This window comes from Perognathus longimembris, chromosome 9, assembly GCF_023159225.1.
Source record: "Perognathus longimembris pacificus isolate PPM17 chromosome 9, ASM2315922v1, whole genome shotgun sequence".
Classification (NCBI taxonomy): domain Eukaryota; kingdom Metazoa; phylum Chordata; class Mammalia; order Rodentia; family Heteromyidae; genus Perognathus; species Perognathus longimembris.
This window is the reverse complement of record NC_063169.1, coordinates 62,484,032-62,499,249: the sequence shown is the minus strand read 5'-3', so window position 1 is coordinate 62,499,249 and position 15,218 is coordinate 62,484,032. Positions and strand designations below refer to the sequence as shown.

General features: G+C 44.7%; 2 protein-coding genes across 3 annotated transcripts in view; one reads left to right on the top strand and one right to left on the bottom strand.

Moving 5' to 3' along the window:
• Positions 1 to 1,005, bottom strand: part of Pcmt1 (protein-L-isoaspartate (D-aspartate) O-methyltransferase) — a 37,427-nt gene extending 36,422 nt beyond the window's left edge. Inside the window, exon 1 of one of the 2 annotated variants that reach the window (XM_048354276.1) lies at positions 696 to 1,005. In XM_048354276.1, coding sequence (XP_048210233.1) covers positions 696 to 939 — 244 coding nt within the window. In that variant the 5' untranslated portion in view covers positions 940 to 1,005. The remainder of the gene's footprint in view (positions 1 to 695) is intronic. The other variant, XM_048354277.1, reaches the window with a different exon arrangement.
• Positions 1,006 to 4,489: 3,484 nt separating this feature from the next.
• Positions 4,490 to 14,231, top strand: Nup43 (nucleoporin 43). The gene is made up of 8 exons (XM_048354275.1): positions 4,490 to 4,648; positions 4,900 to 5,022; positions 6,418 to 6,495; positions 8,253 to 8,433; positions 9,653 to 9,788; positions 10,257 to 10,408; positions 12,513 to 12,635; positions 13,605 to 14,231. The coding sequence occupies exons 1-8, from the start codon at positions 4,529 to 4,531 to the stop codon at positions 13,829 to 13,831; spliced, it is 1,140 nt and encodes a 379-aa protein (XP_048210232.1). The 5' UTR covers positions 4,490 to 4,528; the 3' UTR covers positions 13,832 to 14,231.
• The last annotated feature ends 987 nt before the right edge of the window (positions 14,232 to 15,218 follow it).

Genomic DNA, 15,218 nt, shown 5'->3' with positions numbered 1-15,218 from the left:
GGCATCGGGAACAGCACCCTCCGAGGGTCTCCTCCGTCCGCCGTCCGCCCCCCGCCACCACGTGGAGCTTTCCGCTGGACAGCCGCCCAAGCAGTTCCTCCTAGCCTCCGCCAGGGCCAGACCCTCATCTTCCCCTCCCTCCCCTCCCCTCACCCGTATCGGCCGGCGGCATCTCCCTCCAGAGGAAAAAACCCAGGGCGGGGGAGGCAGCGATGGGGAGGAGGAGGGGGAGGAGGCGCAGGCGGCCGCGGCGGGGGTCCCCTCGAGTCCCCGCGAGTCCGAGCCCCGCACCTCCGCGCGCCAGGGGCACGCCCCTCGCCTCGAGGACCGCCGACTCCAGTGACAGCTCCACCGCCCGCGCCGCGCCCGGTCCCCCCCCCTCCCCCGCAGGCCCGCCCGGGGACCACGGCCCCAGGCCCGCCGAGCAGCGGCCCTCCGGCCGGTCCTCGCCCCTGGCCCTCCACGTCGCCGACTGGTGACAGGTCCCGGGGGGGTGGCGGCTGCAAGCGCGACGCCGTTCCGGACGACCGGTGCAACCGTGCGCCCAAGCCCTCCGACCGGCGCCGGGGGTGTGCACACAACGTTCCGGACGGCCCGGGGTGTGTGTGTGTGTGTGTGAGGGGGGAGGGGGGGGAACGACCCAGTCCAGGCCCAGCCTGCCCCGTCCAGCCAACCCCGGCGGGGGTGGCACTTACTGCGGAGATTGTGGATTAGCTCCGAGTGGCTGGCGCCGCCGGATTTCCAGGCCATCGCTAAGCACACCCGGAGCAGGTACAGAACCACCTTCAGCGCGGCGACGGTGCCCAAGAGTTTCCCCAAGAGTGAGACCACCTCCCACGCGGTCACCGCCCCGCTGGCGTCCCCGCCGAAGTCGCCGCTGTTACTGCCGCCGCCGCCGCCGCCGCTGCTGCTGCTGCCGCCACTGCGCGCTCCCGGCATCCCCCGCGGCACGCATGCGCTCTGTGACGCCGCGCGGCCCGGGGTGCGGCCGGGCGGAGCCCCGGGGGCTGGGACTTCCTCCTCTCCCCCCAAGACCGTGCGGGCTGTGGCCGTGGGCGACCGCAGTGGGGAGCCTGGCTCGGCAGCGCCTCCGCGCCCCTCTTTCTCTGAAGATGCCGATGGCCGTATTGCTCGGGTCCTGAGGCCGGGGCGGGGGCGGGGGGGGGGGCGCCCGGCACGGCGCGTCCGGTTCCTGGTCGCAGCCCCGGCTACCCAGCGCCGCGGGCGGGAGGCCCGGGCGGATCTGCGCCGCAGTCGCCGTCGGGTCAGCTGTTGCGAGCGGCGGATCTGCTCCTATGGCTGCCCAGATTGTTAGGCGGTGGGCTGCCTCTGCCCTGCCTCGCCCAACCCCGTGGACTCGTATTTGGGTCGGTTAGAGTCGGGGAGGGGTGTGTGTGTGTGTGTGATGGAGCTGGAATGACAATCATCTTAACAGATCGCGCGCCCCACCCCGGGCAAAGGCCCGCTCGCACCCGGGGACCCGAGCCTCTGGCCTGGGCACCCGCGTCTCCCTCCTTGGTTACGCAGCGTAGACTTTGGGATCATGGTTGGATTTCAACTCCATAAAGAGCAAATTCATCGTGGAAGAATCCAGTGGCATGGGGTGGGGCGGGGTGGGGTGGGGTGCTTTGCTCATTTGAAATCAGGCAAGCGGAAAGGGCTACAGCAGGTTACAAAATAGCACAGCATCCTATGGCGAAAATACTAGTCTCCCTACACCAAGTGTGCTTTTTTAGCTAATCAAGCCTCGCAAATTCTACTCTGAGACTGGACATGAGCTCTGTTGCTATCAGCTGTGCAAAGAGCTGACCCAGAAGCTGACCCAGAACGCTGCCTGTCACATCCAAATTGCTGACTCCTAATCAGACTTGAGACAGAATTCAGCTAGCAGTACAGTAAACTTTACCAAGGAAGCAGAGCTACGTAGAAACATCTGCCTTAACTATGTCAGCAATTTCAAAATTCTAGTTCTTAGCAAAATTTGTCATGCAACTCACTTCCAATCTGAAATACACTTTACCTACTTAAAAAAAAAAATTCCTTGACCATAAATGAAAGTACATGGGGAACTGGGTTGTGTTTTTGTTGTTTTGGTTTTGCTTGAAACAGGGTCTCTCTACATATCACACTTGAACTTTTTTTTTTTGCCTGACCTAGGACTTGAACTCAGGGCCTGGGCACTGTCGCCGAGCTTCATTTGCTCAAGGCCTGCACTCTACCACTTGAGCCACAGAGCCACTTCCAGCCTTTTCTGTTTCTGTGGTACTGAGGAATCAAAACCCAGGGCTTCATGCACGCTAGACAAGCACTCTACCACAAAGCCACATTCCCAGCCAACATACTTGAACTCTTGATTCTCGTGCCTATGCTTCTTCAGTGCTGGGATTACAGTTGTGCACTGGCAAAAAAAAAAAATTACTTTTACTAGAAAAGAATAAAATTGAGTGTTTAGAGTTCTAATCAATGGTAGTTCTCCATCCCAACTCCCCTAATTATCTTGACAGCAAAGAAAAATTGAAGTAAACTATCTGCTCCTAGTTCCTGAATAAGCTCTCAAACATCACCTACTCTTAGAGTTACCTGTTTTTCCATCGTGTGATTCACTTAGTGACTTGCTTTTAGTTGCCTGTGGATAATGCCTCTCCTATGTCAAAAGGATCATGATGAGACCAGTTACATGTAACCCAATTACCTTTCCCCACCCCTCAGATCATAAATATCCCCAAATCCTATCTCCAAGATGCAGATTTGAGATTGTTATATCTCTACATATTTGGCCAGTTTCTGAATAAACTTGTGCAAACATTAACATGCCAGAATGGCCTAGTTGATAACAGTCTTCTTGCTGAATAAAAATCAACCTCTTAACTGGAAACTGATAACTTTTTGCCCCAGATGGATTGCATTTGCGAGCAGTGCTCTCTACACTCTCACTGTGGGTGGTGCTATCAATTTAAGACTGAGATAACTGTATAGGATGACCCCTTATACAGAAGCAATCAAAACAGTGATAAATAATGTACAGAGGTTAAAAAAAATGAATGTATCATATGTCATGGATTAAGGTGCACATGCTAACAGCAGGTCTGCCACAAAAAGCGGAGGGCAAAATACAAGTGCCATTAGTGGTATAGATACCAAGTGTTGTGTTAATTTAGATTATTCTGGGATGGGGTCATCATTTTTAAAAATGGTGCAAAGCCAGGCACTGGTGGCTCACACCTGTAATCCTAGCTAGTCAGGAGACACTAAGATCTGAGGATCACAGTTCAAAGACATCCTGGGAAGGAAAGCCCATGAGATTCTTATCTACAATTAACCACCAGGAAACCAGAAGTGGTGCTGTGGCTCAAAGGGGTAGAGCACTAGCCTTGAGTGAAAGAGCTCAGGGACAGCACCCAGGCCCTAAGTTCAAGTCCCATGATGGACCAAAAAAAAAAGTTCAGGAAGGTAATGATTCAAGGATGGAAAAAATATTCTGAGAACTAGAGAGGAATTGATGTATAAGTATTTTTCTCTCTTAAATACAATTTTATTGTTATAAGGTGTTGTATGGAGGGGTTAAATAAGTCAGGTAATGAGTATCTTTATTTTTTGGACAGTGTTACTCCATCTTTTGCTTTTCCAAAGTTTCTTCCTCCCATCCCACAAGTTGCATAGGTCATTTCCCACATAGTGTATGCTGAATAGCATGGTTGCAATTGCTCACTCTTCCTCCTCCCTTTCTGCACTCTCCCCTATGTTCCCAGTAAACTCCAAAGCACAAACACCACCACAAATGACAATAGAAATAACAACAAAAACCATGCTTCCATTTCCTGTAATAAACAGCATTTTACATGATCAGAGAAGTTTAACAATACAGAAGGAGTGTAGAGGATGGATTCCTGGCCTGTTGACCTTAGCCATCACCAAACTCAATGACAAATAAATCGACCATGATGTCAAGCAAAGATAAGCGTTGAAACAAAAGCTAGAGTCTCCCAATTCCAACTCCAGGCTCTGAAAATGTGGATGACTTTAAGCAAACGGGAATCAAGAGAAAGAGGTTTGGTATTATAGTCTTGTCCCTTTGTGAAAGGACTCCCTTGAGAACTTAGGGATCTCTTCTTGTAGGTACTCCCAGTGGGGTGGGGACCAGCCCCAGAATTTTCCACATACTAGGCAAGTGCTGTACTACTGAGCTACACTCCCCAGGTCTAACTTAAAGATTATAAATCGTCCTTTTTTGTGTGCAAGAAGTGTTTTCCCTCACACCGATTTTTTTTTCTCTTATAATTGCCTAATTACTGCATTTTCAGTCGCGAGGTGTTGTTTGTGTTTGTGGGTAGGACTTTGTGCCCCAAGGACGAACGGGCCCAGCAGGTTCGGGAGTGCGCAGTCCCGGCACGGACCGCGCAGGAAGATTGGCCCTCGGCAGCCACCGTCGCCCCTCCCGGGATTCATCCAATCAGGATTCCGCGGGAAGGGGCGGGGCCGGGTGGCGCGCGCCGCGCTTCTGGCTAGGGCCGCTCGGGTGGCCGCGGGCATGGAGGATATTTACGCCAAGTTCGTGTCTCAGAAGATCAGCAAAACCCGCTGGCGACCGGTGCCTCCCGGGAGCCTGCAGACTGCGGAGACGTTCGCCACGGGCTCGTGGGACAATGAGGTACCCGCTGCCTTCCCCGGTTCCGCGCCCCGGGCGGTGCGCGCGCCCACGGTCCGCCCTTGTGGCTCCTCGTTTGTGCTCTGCAAAGGTCTGGGGACCCGTGTCTTAACCTCCGCCCGAACCCCCGAATGAGGCGCCGAGGAAAGCGGCATTACCGCAGGCAGTACTAGGTTTACCTTCCCGAGAGCTGGCGTTTACCTCATGTCAAGATAAAAAAAACCCAAAAAACCCAACAACTTTGTGCTTTGCAGGACAATTACGTCTCCCTGTGGTCTATTGGAGATTTTGGAAACGTGGATTCCGATGGAGGCTTTGAAGGAGACCACCAGTTACTGTGTGATATCAGACACCATGGTGATGTCATGGATTTACAGGTAACTCTGTGATGTACCCAAAAGTTAACCTCTAAAATGTGAGAAAGCTGAGATTCATATATTTTGAGCATATACTGTGGAGTCTACGTTGTGAAGGCAATTAACCTGGGATGACTTTTGAATTGTCAGAACGACTCTTACAGAGTCTTAAGAGTCCTCCTGTTTGCAAGGTTTGCCAAAACTTATGAGAATTTAGGTTCTTTATAAAAGGTCTCGAAACCAGTAGTAAGTGTGGCTGTGAAATTAAGTTTTCAGAGCTCAGTGTAGTGGCAGGTACTTGTAGCCCCAACTACTTGGGAAGGTGAGGCAGGAAGATTGCTTGAGTTCAAGAGTTTGAGGTCGGCTTAGGCAACATAAACCACTACTCAGTTTGTGTGTGTGTGTGCGTTTGCATGCCCATGCCAGTTCTGAGGCTTAAACTCAGCACCTGGACACTGCCCCTGAGCTTTTTTGATCAAGACTAGTGCTCTACCAATGGAGCCACAGCTCCACTTCAGGAGGTTTTTGTAGCAAACTGGAGATAAGACTCTCAAGAGCTTGCATAGGAGACTCTCATAGGCTTTCCTGTCCAGAGGCTTGGGCTTCAAACAGCAATCCTCAGTTCTCAACCTCCTGAGTAGTTTACAGGCATGAGCCACCAATGATGCCTGGCTTGTTTTTTTTTTTAAGTCCTTGTCTTTATGACTTCAGACTCTACATATTTTACTCTAGAAAGCCGCCTACCTGTAAGACTGACACTTTTCCATTATTTTATTATTATGGTCCAAAGTCCAGTAAATCCTGGGGAAATAAGCTTAATAAAAAATTACTGCTTTTGCCAGGTACCAATGGTACACACTTATGATCCTAGCTACCCAGAGGCTGAGCAGACTCATCTTCCAAATAACCACCAAAAGAGAAAGGCATGGCTCAAGTGGTAAAGTAGCTCAAGGCCCTTAGTATACAGGCTCCAGTATAGGGGAAAAAAAAGAAAAAGAAAAAATACTGTTATTCATGAAAATACTTTTTTTTTTTTGGCCAGTCCTGGGGCTTGGACTCAGGGCCTGAGCACTGTCCCTGGCTTCTTTTTTGCTCAAGGCTAGCACTCTGCCACTTGAGCCACAGCGCCACTTCTGGCCGTTTTCTGTATATGTGGTGCTGGGGAATTGAACCCAGGGCCTCATGTACACGAGGCAAGCACTCTTGCCACTAGGCCATATCCCCAGCCCCGATTATTTTTATGACAGTTTATATTTTTAGTTCTGTTTATACATTTTGTTTGATATTTCTAGGCTGTTGATCTCTTATGTTGTTATGGGGTTTGCTGATAACTGAGTTGAACAAATAAATTGATTTTTTTCTCTGCTTATATTTCTAAGTCTATAAATACATAACAAGCTGTAATTTTCTGTTTAGTTTTTTGACCAGGAAAGAATTGTAGCTGCTTCATCAACAGGATGTGTAACCGTTTTCCTTCACCATCCAAATAGCCAGGTAAAGAACTTCTATTTCAAATGTAAGATTGTATTTTAATTATCTTTAGGGAGGTTTAAAGAAGACTGTGCTTAATAATTACACAAACAGGGCTGGGGATATAGCCTAGTGGCAAGAGTGCCTGCCTCGGATACACGAGGCCCTAGGTTCGATTCCCCAGCACCACATATACAGAAAACGGCCAGAAGCAGCGCTGTGGCTCAAGTGGCAGAGTGCTAGCCTTGAGCGGGAAGAAGCCAGGGACAGTGCTCAGGCCCTGAGTCCAAGGCCCAGGACTGGCCAAAAAAAAAAAAAAAAAAAAAAATTACACAAACAATAAAGTTTTGTGATATGTAAACATTAAGGTAGTTGGGAGAGTATATAGAACCAGGAACTCTGGAAAGTGCTGTGGGTGAGGCAGGATGGTTTCTTAAACCAATGAGTTCAAGACCAGACATGACCTAGCCTTGGAAAAAAAAAATAATGAGGGCTGGGAACGTGGCCTAGTGGTAGAGTGCTTGCCTAGCATGCAAAAAGCCCTGGGTTTTATTCCTCAGCACCACATAAACAGAAAAGGCTGGAAGTGGTGCTGTTGCTCAAGAGGTAGAGAGCTAGCTAGCCTTGAGCAAAAAGAAGCCAGGGACAGTGCTCTGACCCTGAGTCCAAGCCTCAGGACTGGCCAGAAAAAGGGGGGGAATATTGCCCACTTTTTTAGGTATGAGTATGTGTGTGCTGTAGGAATTAAACCCAGGGTCTCTAATGTGCATATTCTATTACTAATCTAGCTATAACCTCAGCCCCTGTTCTTTTTGGTAAGTGAGTATAGAATCATGTTTGTGTGCTTTCATGAATTAGACATCCCTTAAATACGTTCTGTTAATTAGGTCTAAAAATATTCTGATAGATAATCTTATAATTCTTCTGTTTAAAGTGTTTAATGTTTCCATAAAAGAACATCATCTAGCCCTGATACAGGAACAGGTACTTTGCATATTTAAATAGAACACAGGTCTTCGTTAGGAAGTAAGATCTACCACCTCAAGATGTGAACCATACAAAACTCTTGCATGCTAAAGTTTTTCTTGTGTGCTGATCTTCAAACCATGGTGGTGAGAGTAATTCTCTAAAATAGCCTTGCTAGTAAGATATTTTTCAGTCATAGTGCTTATTAGGTTTAGGAATTAAAAGTCTCCTAATAGGCCAGGTGCTAGTGAATCCCACCTATAATTCTACTCAAGAGGGTTCTATCTGAGGCTCATGGTTCAAAGTCAACCTGGGCAGGAAAGTCTCTGAGACTTTTATCTCCAGTTAACCACTAGAAAACTGGAAGTAGTACTGTGGCTCAAGGTGGTAAGAATGCTAGCCTTGGGCAAAACCCAGGCCAAGTTCAAGCCCCATGACTAACAAAAACCCATAAAGTCACCTAATAAGTACTCCCAAATCTTAACTATTTTTCCTAATGCAGAAAAAGAAAAAAAATTAGCAAAAGACATACAAATTAATTTTTACTTGTACTTGTTCTCACATAAATTTAAATAGTTGCTTGTGAGCTACCTGATAGCTAAAAAGTGATTTGAGATGAATGTAGAACATTATTGAACAACATTCCTGGGAGTCTAATTCTGTGTGCATAGAGCTTTAACGGAAGTAGTTTCTAGATATTGATACTTGTAAGGCACAAAGGAAAGAAGTCAATTATTCTTTTTCTAGAAGAATGTGAAATAAAATGATGGTTCTCTAGAACTTTGATTACTAGTACTCCTCTTTCTGCTGTCTAGACTCTGTCAGTCAGCCAGCAGTGGACAGCAGCTCACTACCACACTGGTCCTGGCAGTCCTTCCTATAGCAGTGCACCATGCACAGGTGTTGTGTGTGACAATCCAGAAATTGTCACAGTTGGAGAAGATGGTCGAATAAATCTCTTCAGAGTTGATCACAAGGAAGCTGTAAGGACTATAGGTAAGAAGAATCATTCATCTCATAGTAATCGAATACTTAAGATTGCAAAGTAAACACAGTGCTGAATGTTGTACATAAAGGTATATAAAGGTCATGCCTGTAATCTTAGCTATCCTGGAAGCTGAGTTCAGAGGATTACAGTTCAAAGCCATTCCAGGCAGAAAAGCCTATGAGATTCTGCCTCCAAAAATAACTAGCAAAAAGCCAGGCTGGAGGTATGGCTCAAGTAGCGGATAACCAGCTAAGCAAGCTAGCTGAGTAAGAATGAGACCCTGAGTTCAAACCCTGGAAGGAAGGAAAGGAAGGAAGGGAGGGAGGGAGGGAGGTGGAAGGAAGGGAGGGAAGAAGGCAGGCAGGCAGGCTGGCTGGCTTAAGACTGGTGCTCTACCACTTAGAGCCTCCGCCCCCTTGCGGGGTCGAGGTGCCTCTGACTCCGGATGGACGGACCCAGGAAGTGAGCCGTCTCAAGCCCCGAAGTGGGTTGAGGCTCAAAGTGGTAGAGCTCAACAGGTTGTAAGATATCATAAGAAATGTACACACTGCCCTACTATGTAACTGCACCCTCTTTGCACAACACCTTGTAAAAAAATTTATGTCCAATTAATAAAAAATAAAAAAATAAAAAAAAAAAAAGTGGTAGAGCTCTAGTCTTGCTGTCCGGACGAGTGGGCCGACATACTAACGCACTCTGTCGGACAGAGGGATGGACGGACGGATGGGCTCGGAAGCCAGATGGACTCGGAAGGAGGATGGAAGGACGGACAGACTCGGGAGCCAGTTTGGGCAGGAGAACCCATGAGGCTGTTTTCTCTATCAGAGGAATATTTCTAAACCTCTACATTGCCTTGCCTTGCATATTTCCATAGAAATTAAACTATCACTAAGTTTTCCTTTCTTTTTTTGTCCTGGGGCTTGAAATCTGAGCCTGGGTGCTGTCTCTAGCTTTTGTGCTCACGGCCAGCATTCTACTACTTGAGCAGTAACTCCATATCTGGCCTATAGTGGTTAATTGGAGATAAGAGTCTCACAGACTTTCCTTGCTGGGCTGGCTTCGAACTCTGATCTTCAGATCTCAGCCTCCTGAGTAGCTAGGATTATAGATGTGAGCCACTAGTTCCCGTCTACATTCTCATTTCTAATAATCAATAGGTGGAATATGATTTCAGATACTCTAGGGGGAAAAGAGACCTATTAACTCCTATTACTTCTTAACTTGTAGACAATGCAGATAGCAGTACACTTCATGCTGTAACCTTCCTTCGAACTCCTGAGATTCTTACAGTAAATTCAATTGGACAATTAAAAATATGGGATTTCAGACAACAAGGAAATGAGCCCTCTCAGATTTTATCACTGTAAGTTTTTTGTTTTGTCTTTTTTTGGTACTGGGGAAGTGATTTGCCACTAGCTACATCCCAGCCCATATCACTGTAAGTTTTGACTTGTAATTTGAGTTGTATAACAAAATTAATTGATTCAATTGATTAGTACAACTGAGTGTCAAATCATTCACTATTTTAACTGGTTAACTTTGATAAAGTAAGTGTAACATTATGGGCTTCATCCTACTATGATTCACGTGTAAATATTTATTGTATGCAGTCCAACTTTTTAAAATTATTTTGTTTTTTGTGCTGGTACCAGTGAAGTTTATATTGTTTAATGGAAAATATCTCTTTTCATCAAATGATTGTATTGATAGTGAGTAAAATATACTCCAAGATACATTTTTCACGATTATGTAGTTAAAATGTTTCTTTAGTGATGCAAGGATGAATTGAACTTTACTACATATTTGACATGGTTGTGTCTTTTGCAACAAGGACTGGTGACCGCGTGCCACTCCACTGTGTGGACAGACATCCCAACCAGCAGCATGTCGTTGCTACTGGTGGCCAGGATGGAATGTTGAGTATTTGGGATGTTCGACAAGGTACTATGCCTGTATCTCTGCTGAAGGCACATGAAGCTGAAAGTAAGTATTGTGGGAACACAAGTTTTTATTAGGCGGCAGTTACATGATATTTGTGTATTGAGACATGAGGATCATTTTAATATCATAGTAATTAATGTCGAGTTATACGTATTTTAATTGTTTTTTCATTTAACCTTTAACTTCTTTAACTTGTTTTAGTATTATATCCAGAACCTAAGTAAATATCATTAGATATTTGTCTCTATTCACTTCTGAAATATTCATTCATTTATTTGTCAGTTGTGGGGTTTGAACTTAAGCCTGAGTACTGTCTCTGAGCATTTTTGCTCAAGGCTAGTGCTCTACCACTTAAGGCATAGCTCCACATCTTGCACTTTTGGCATTTGATTGGAGATAAAGAGTCTCACGGACTTTCCTGCCCAGACTGGTTTCAAATTACGATCCTCAGGTCCTAGCCTCCTTGAGTATCTAGGATTATAGGCATGAGCCACTCATGCCTAGCTCTCTAAGCACTTACTTTCTTAGGAGAATGTTTTTAAGAAATAGAATAGCTAAGCCAAAATGTTTGCATAGTTTTAAAGCTGTAATACATGTTGTCAGATTATTATACCTAAAAATACTGGCTTCTGTTGTCATACTTTTATATGACAAAACCTTAGCAAAATGAATACATTCCGAGCCCCTTTTTGTTTTAATTACACGATGTGAATATATTTTATGGAAACTCTTCAGAAGGCATTCTTTGGAGGAAGGTGACCTTTTTATGTTTTGTAGCATGGTATTTCATTGTGGTATCTGTCAGAATGAAGATTGTCATTTATCCCTGATATCATACATGCATCAAGCGTTTTCTGCTTTTTTGTGGTGGTGGTGGTGGTGGTGGTATTGGGAATTGAACTAAACTTCACACTTACTGAGCAAATGCCCTACCATTTGAGCTATGCCCATAGGTGTCTACCCTGATTCTTTAAGGTGACATAGCCCAGACTCACAGAACCCTTGTTCAGAGACTCCCTGTTTTCTCTGTGTGCTTAGATAACTTCCTGGTGTCCTGGCTCGTCATTGGCTTCCAGGTGTCTATGAACAACCAGAATTCCCTTAACATTTAGAGCCAAGATGGGGATGGAGTGGCAGTCCCAACCTGGCTTTTTCAAAGGCCTCTGTCTGATACTGGATCCATTTCTTGGGACATATGCAAGTTTGAGTCTGCTAGAAACTAATTGCTATTTCTAGAATATAGGGCATAAGTACCCTGAGTTTGGCATGAGCCGATACTGAATCCTCATTCTTAGAATCTCATTTGTGTTTCAGCTGTGGTCTCTCAGTCTTTCTAGTAACAGAACATTCATTCACTGATGATGACCCAGGAATTGAAAGTAAAGACACTTACCCGTCTCAATAAAAGAAATCTCAGTGAAATCTCAGGCTCATTCTTTCCTATAGTGTGATAGGTTAAGTGATTTAGCAACTATTTTCGTTTGTCCCAGTCCACAAGTAGATTTACTTGGCATTTTTTCTGTCTACATATGATGGTCACTGATAATTATATCCTCTTTTTTTTTTTTTGCCTGTCTAGTGACTTGAACTCTGGGCCTGGGCATTATCCCTGAGCTGCTTCTTGCCCAAGGCCAGCGCTCTACCAGTTGAGCTACAGTGCAACTTCTGATTTTTTGAGTAGTTAATTGCAGAGTAGTCTCATGGACTTTTCTGCCTGGGCTGGCTTCAAACCCTGATCCTCAGATCTCAACCTCCTGAGTAGCTAGGATTATAGACATGAGTCACCAGCCGGTGCCTGCTGAGTTATATCTACTTTTCTTTAATTCTGAAGCTTTTTTTTTGCCAGTCCTGGGGCTTGGACTCAGGGCCTGAGTACTATCCCTTGCTTCTTTTTGCTCAAGGCTAGCACTCTGTTGCTTGAGCCACAGCACCACGTCTGGCCTTTTCTATATATGTGGTGCTGGAGAATCGAACCCAGGGCTTCATGTATACGAGGTGTGCATATTCCCAGCCCTAATTCTGAAGCTTTTTAAAATCACCTTGTAGATATGTGATGGAGGATAATGGCGATGATACCTGGAACCAGGGTTTTGATGTTGCTTGCTTAATCTGGATAGGAATAAGCTTCTCATTTTTTATCTCTTAGTGTGGGAAGTTCACTTTCACCCATCCAACCCAGATCATCTGTTTACTTGTTCTGAAGATGGATCCCTCTGGCATTGGGATGCCTCTACAGATGCACCGGAAAAGTCCTCACTCTTTCACCAAGGTAAAGCATCTTAATTAAGACTTTTGTCATAGTTTGCTACTTTTTCCTCTTTTTTTTTTTTTTTTTGCAGTACTGGATATTGAACTCAAGGCTTTTGTTATGTTAGACAAGCACTCTCCTACTGAGCTTTATCTCCAGTATGTAGACTGGAGGGCTTTGCCTAAGTTAGGCAAGCATTTACATTGAGCTAGGTCTCCCGTTCTTGGTTTGTGGAGACTTAAGTCTCATTATGTACTTCAGATTGGCCTTGAATTTGTTTTATAGCCCAGGTTGGCTTTAAACTCTACATCCCATGCCTAAAGCTCCTCAGTACTGAGATTACAGGCATGCATTACCATGCCTGACCACATTTTCATATTTTTAACATTGAAAATGGCAACATGTTTCTATTTACCTGATGGCTTATGGCTGTAATCCTAACTACTCAAAGCTAGCGCTTTTGGAACTGTGGATCCAAAGTGCTAGAACTGGTTTTTTGTTGGTTAATGGAAATAAGAGTCTCACAGACTTTCCTGCCCTAACTGGCTTTGAATCAAATAACAATCCTCAAACCTTAGCCTTCTGAGTAGCTAAGATTATAGGTGTGAGCCACCAGCACCTGGCCTCAATAAGCTTCTTTTCAGGCTGGTGCTCTACCACTTGAACCATACCTCCGCTTTCAGCTTTCTTTTCTTTTTTGCTGACTAATTAGAAATAAGAGTCTCACACTCTTTTCTGCTCAGGCTGGCTTTGAACCTCGTCCTCTGATATTAGCCTCCTGAGTATTAGCAAGGATTACAAGTGTGGGCCACCAGCAACCAATAAAATGATCTCCAATTAACCAAGAAAAAGCCAGAAGTGAAAGTGTGGTGTAAGTGGTAGAGTGCTAGCCCTGAGCTGAAAAACTAAGCCTCAGATCTGGCATATATACACCAAAACCCCCCACAAAGTCTTAAAAGCTCTTTTTTCCTTTTCTTTTTTTCCTCCCAGGAAGAACGAGTACTTTTCTGTCTCACAGCATTAGTAACCAGGCTAATGTTCACCACTCTCTTACAAGTTCCTGGCTCAGCACTGATCCTGCAAAAGACCGTATCGAGATCACAAGTTTGCTGCCCAGCCGGACTCTGTCTGTAAATAGTTTGGATGTTTTGGGTCCTTGTCTTGTTTGTGGAACTGATGCAGAAGCAATTTATGTCACCAGACAACTGTTCTCCTGAAAGTGCTCAGTTACAGGATTCCAAGTAAAACACACAGCCTTTTGAATTCCACTGTACAAAATTTTTATTATCAGAAAATGCTGTATTTACAGCAGACACATTAGTAAGCTATTATTCACGTAAGTTGTGAAAGGTTTTGGAACACATGAAAGACATCAGTGACCCTTGTGCTGGTAAACATGTTGCCTTCACGCAGACTATTACTGACAGCTGATGGAACTAACTCTTCATTTTTAGCATTGTGGAGAAACCATCAACAGGTTCTTGTAATTTGGAGTATGCCACCCTCTAGTGGCATTCATTGTTAATATTTTTTCTTTCTTTTTTTAATACAGTACTGGGGACTGAACTGTGGGGTCTAGTAGGCAAGCATTCTAATTCTGAGCTTTCTTTTCCCTTCTTTTCTTTTTTTCTTGTTGTGCTGATCCTGGGGCTTGAACTCAGGGCCTGAGTTTTGTCTCTGAGCTTTTCTTTTTTTGCTCAAGGCTAGTGCTTGAGCAAAAGCACTACAGTGCCACTTCTGGCTTTTTCTCAGTTTATTGGAGATCAGAGTCTCATGGACTTTCTTACCTGTATTGGCTTCAAATTGCTATCCTCATATCTTAGCCTCCTGAGTAGCTAGGATTACAGGCATGAGTGCCCAGAGCACGGCTTAGTTTGGATATTTTTGTTAACACTTTAAAATGTAATAATCCTATTTTTATATATTCTGCTTTTAAAAATTTACATAGCTAAAATATTCAATTAAAAAGACTTAGTAATTATTAGATTTGGATTGTTAGTTGGAATACATGCTTGCTATGCATAGGAACCTGGGTTCAATTCCCTACCCAGCCCTCCCTGAACTGCAAAGAAATATAATTACTCATGATGTCCAAAGAATTTGGAAAGGAAAGAAAACTGATAGAAAATTTTAATGTGTATAGACTGATTGCTGTAACTAATTTTTTAAGACATTATGATAAAAATCATTCAGTACAGCAAATATAAGGAAAAGAAAAGATTTGAGTACTTAAGGTTTATGAAGCTAGAGACAATGTTCTTTTTATGCTTCTCTATCCATCACCCTGTTTATACACTTGTTTTGTTTTCTGCAGTGCTGGGGTTGAGCTCAAGGCCTCTTTCATACTCAGCCAAGTACCACTGAGCTCTACCTTCAGCCCATACATTTTTAAATAAAAAATGAAAATATATCATAGGTGTGATCTTTGCAGATGCAATTGTCTAACAATAGATTTCTTTCCTGTCACTTTGAACCAATGCTTAATATTCTAAGGTATAGATACACATACATGTGCCATGGTTGCTTACTCTTCATTAGGCATGTGTTCTAGGTTCTCAACTATTGGGATACTGTGCTATAACTCGTTAGGTTTCTTTTAAAACT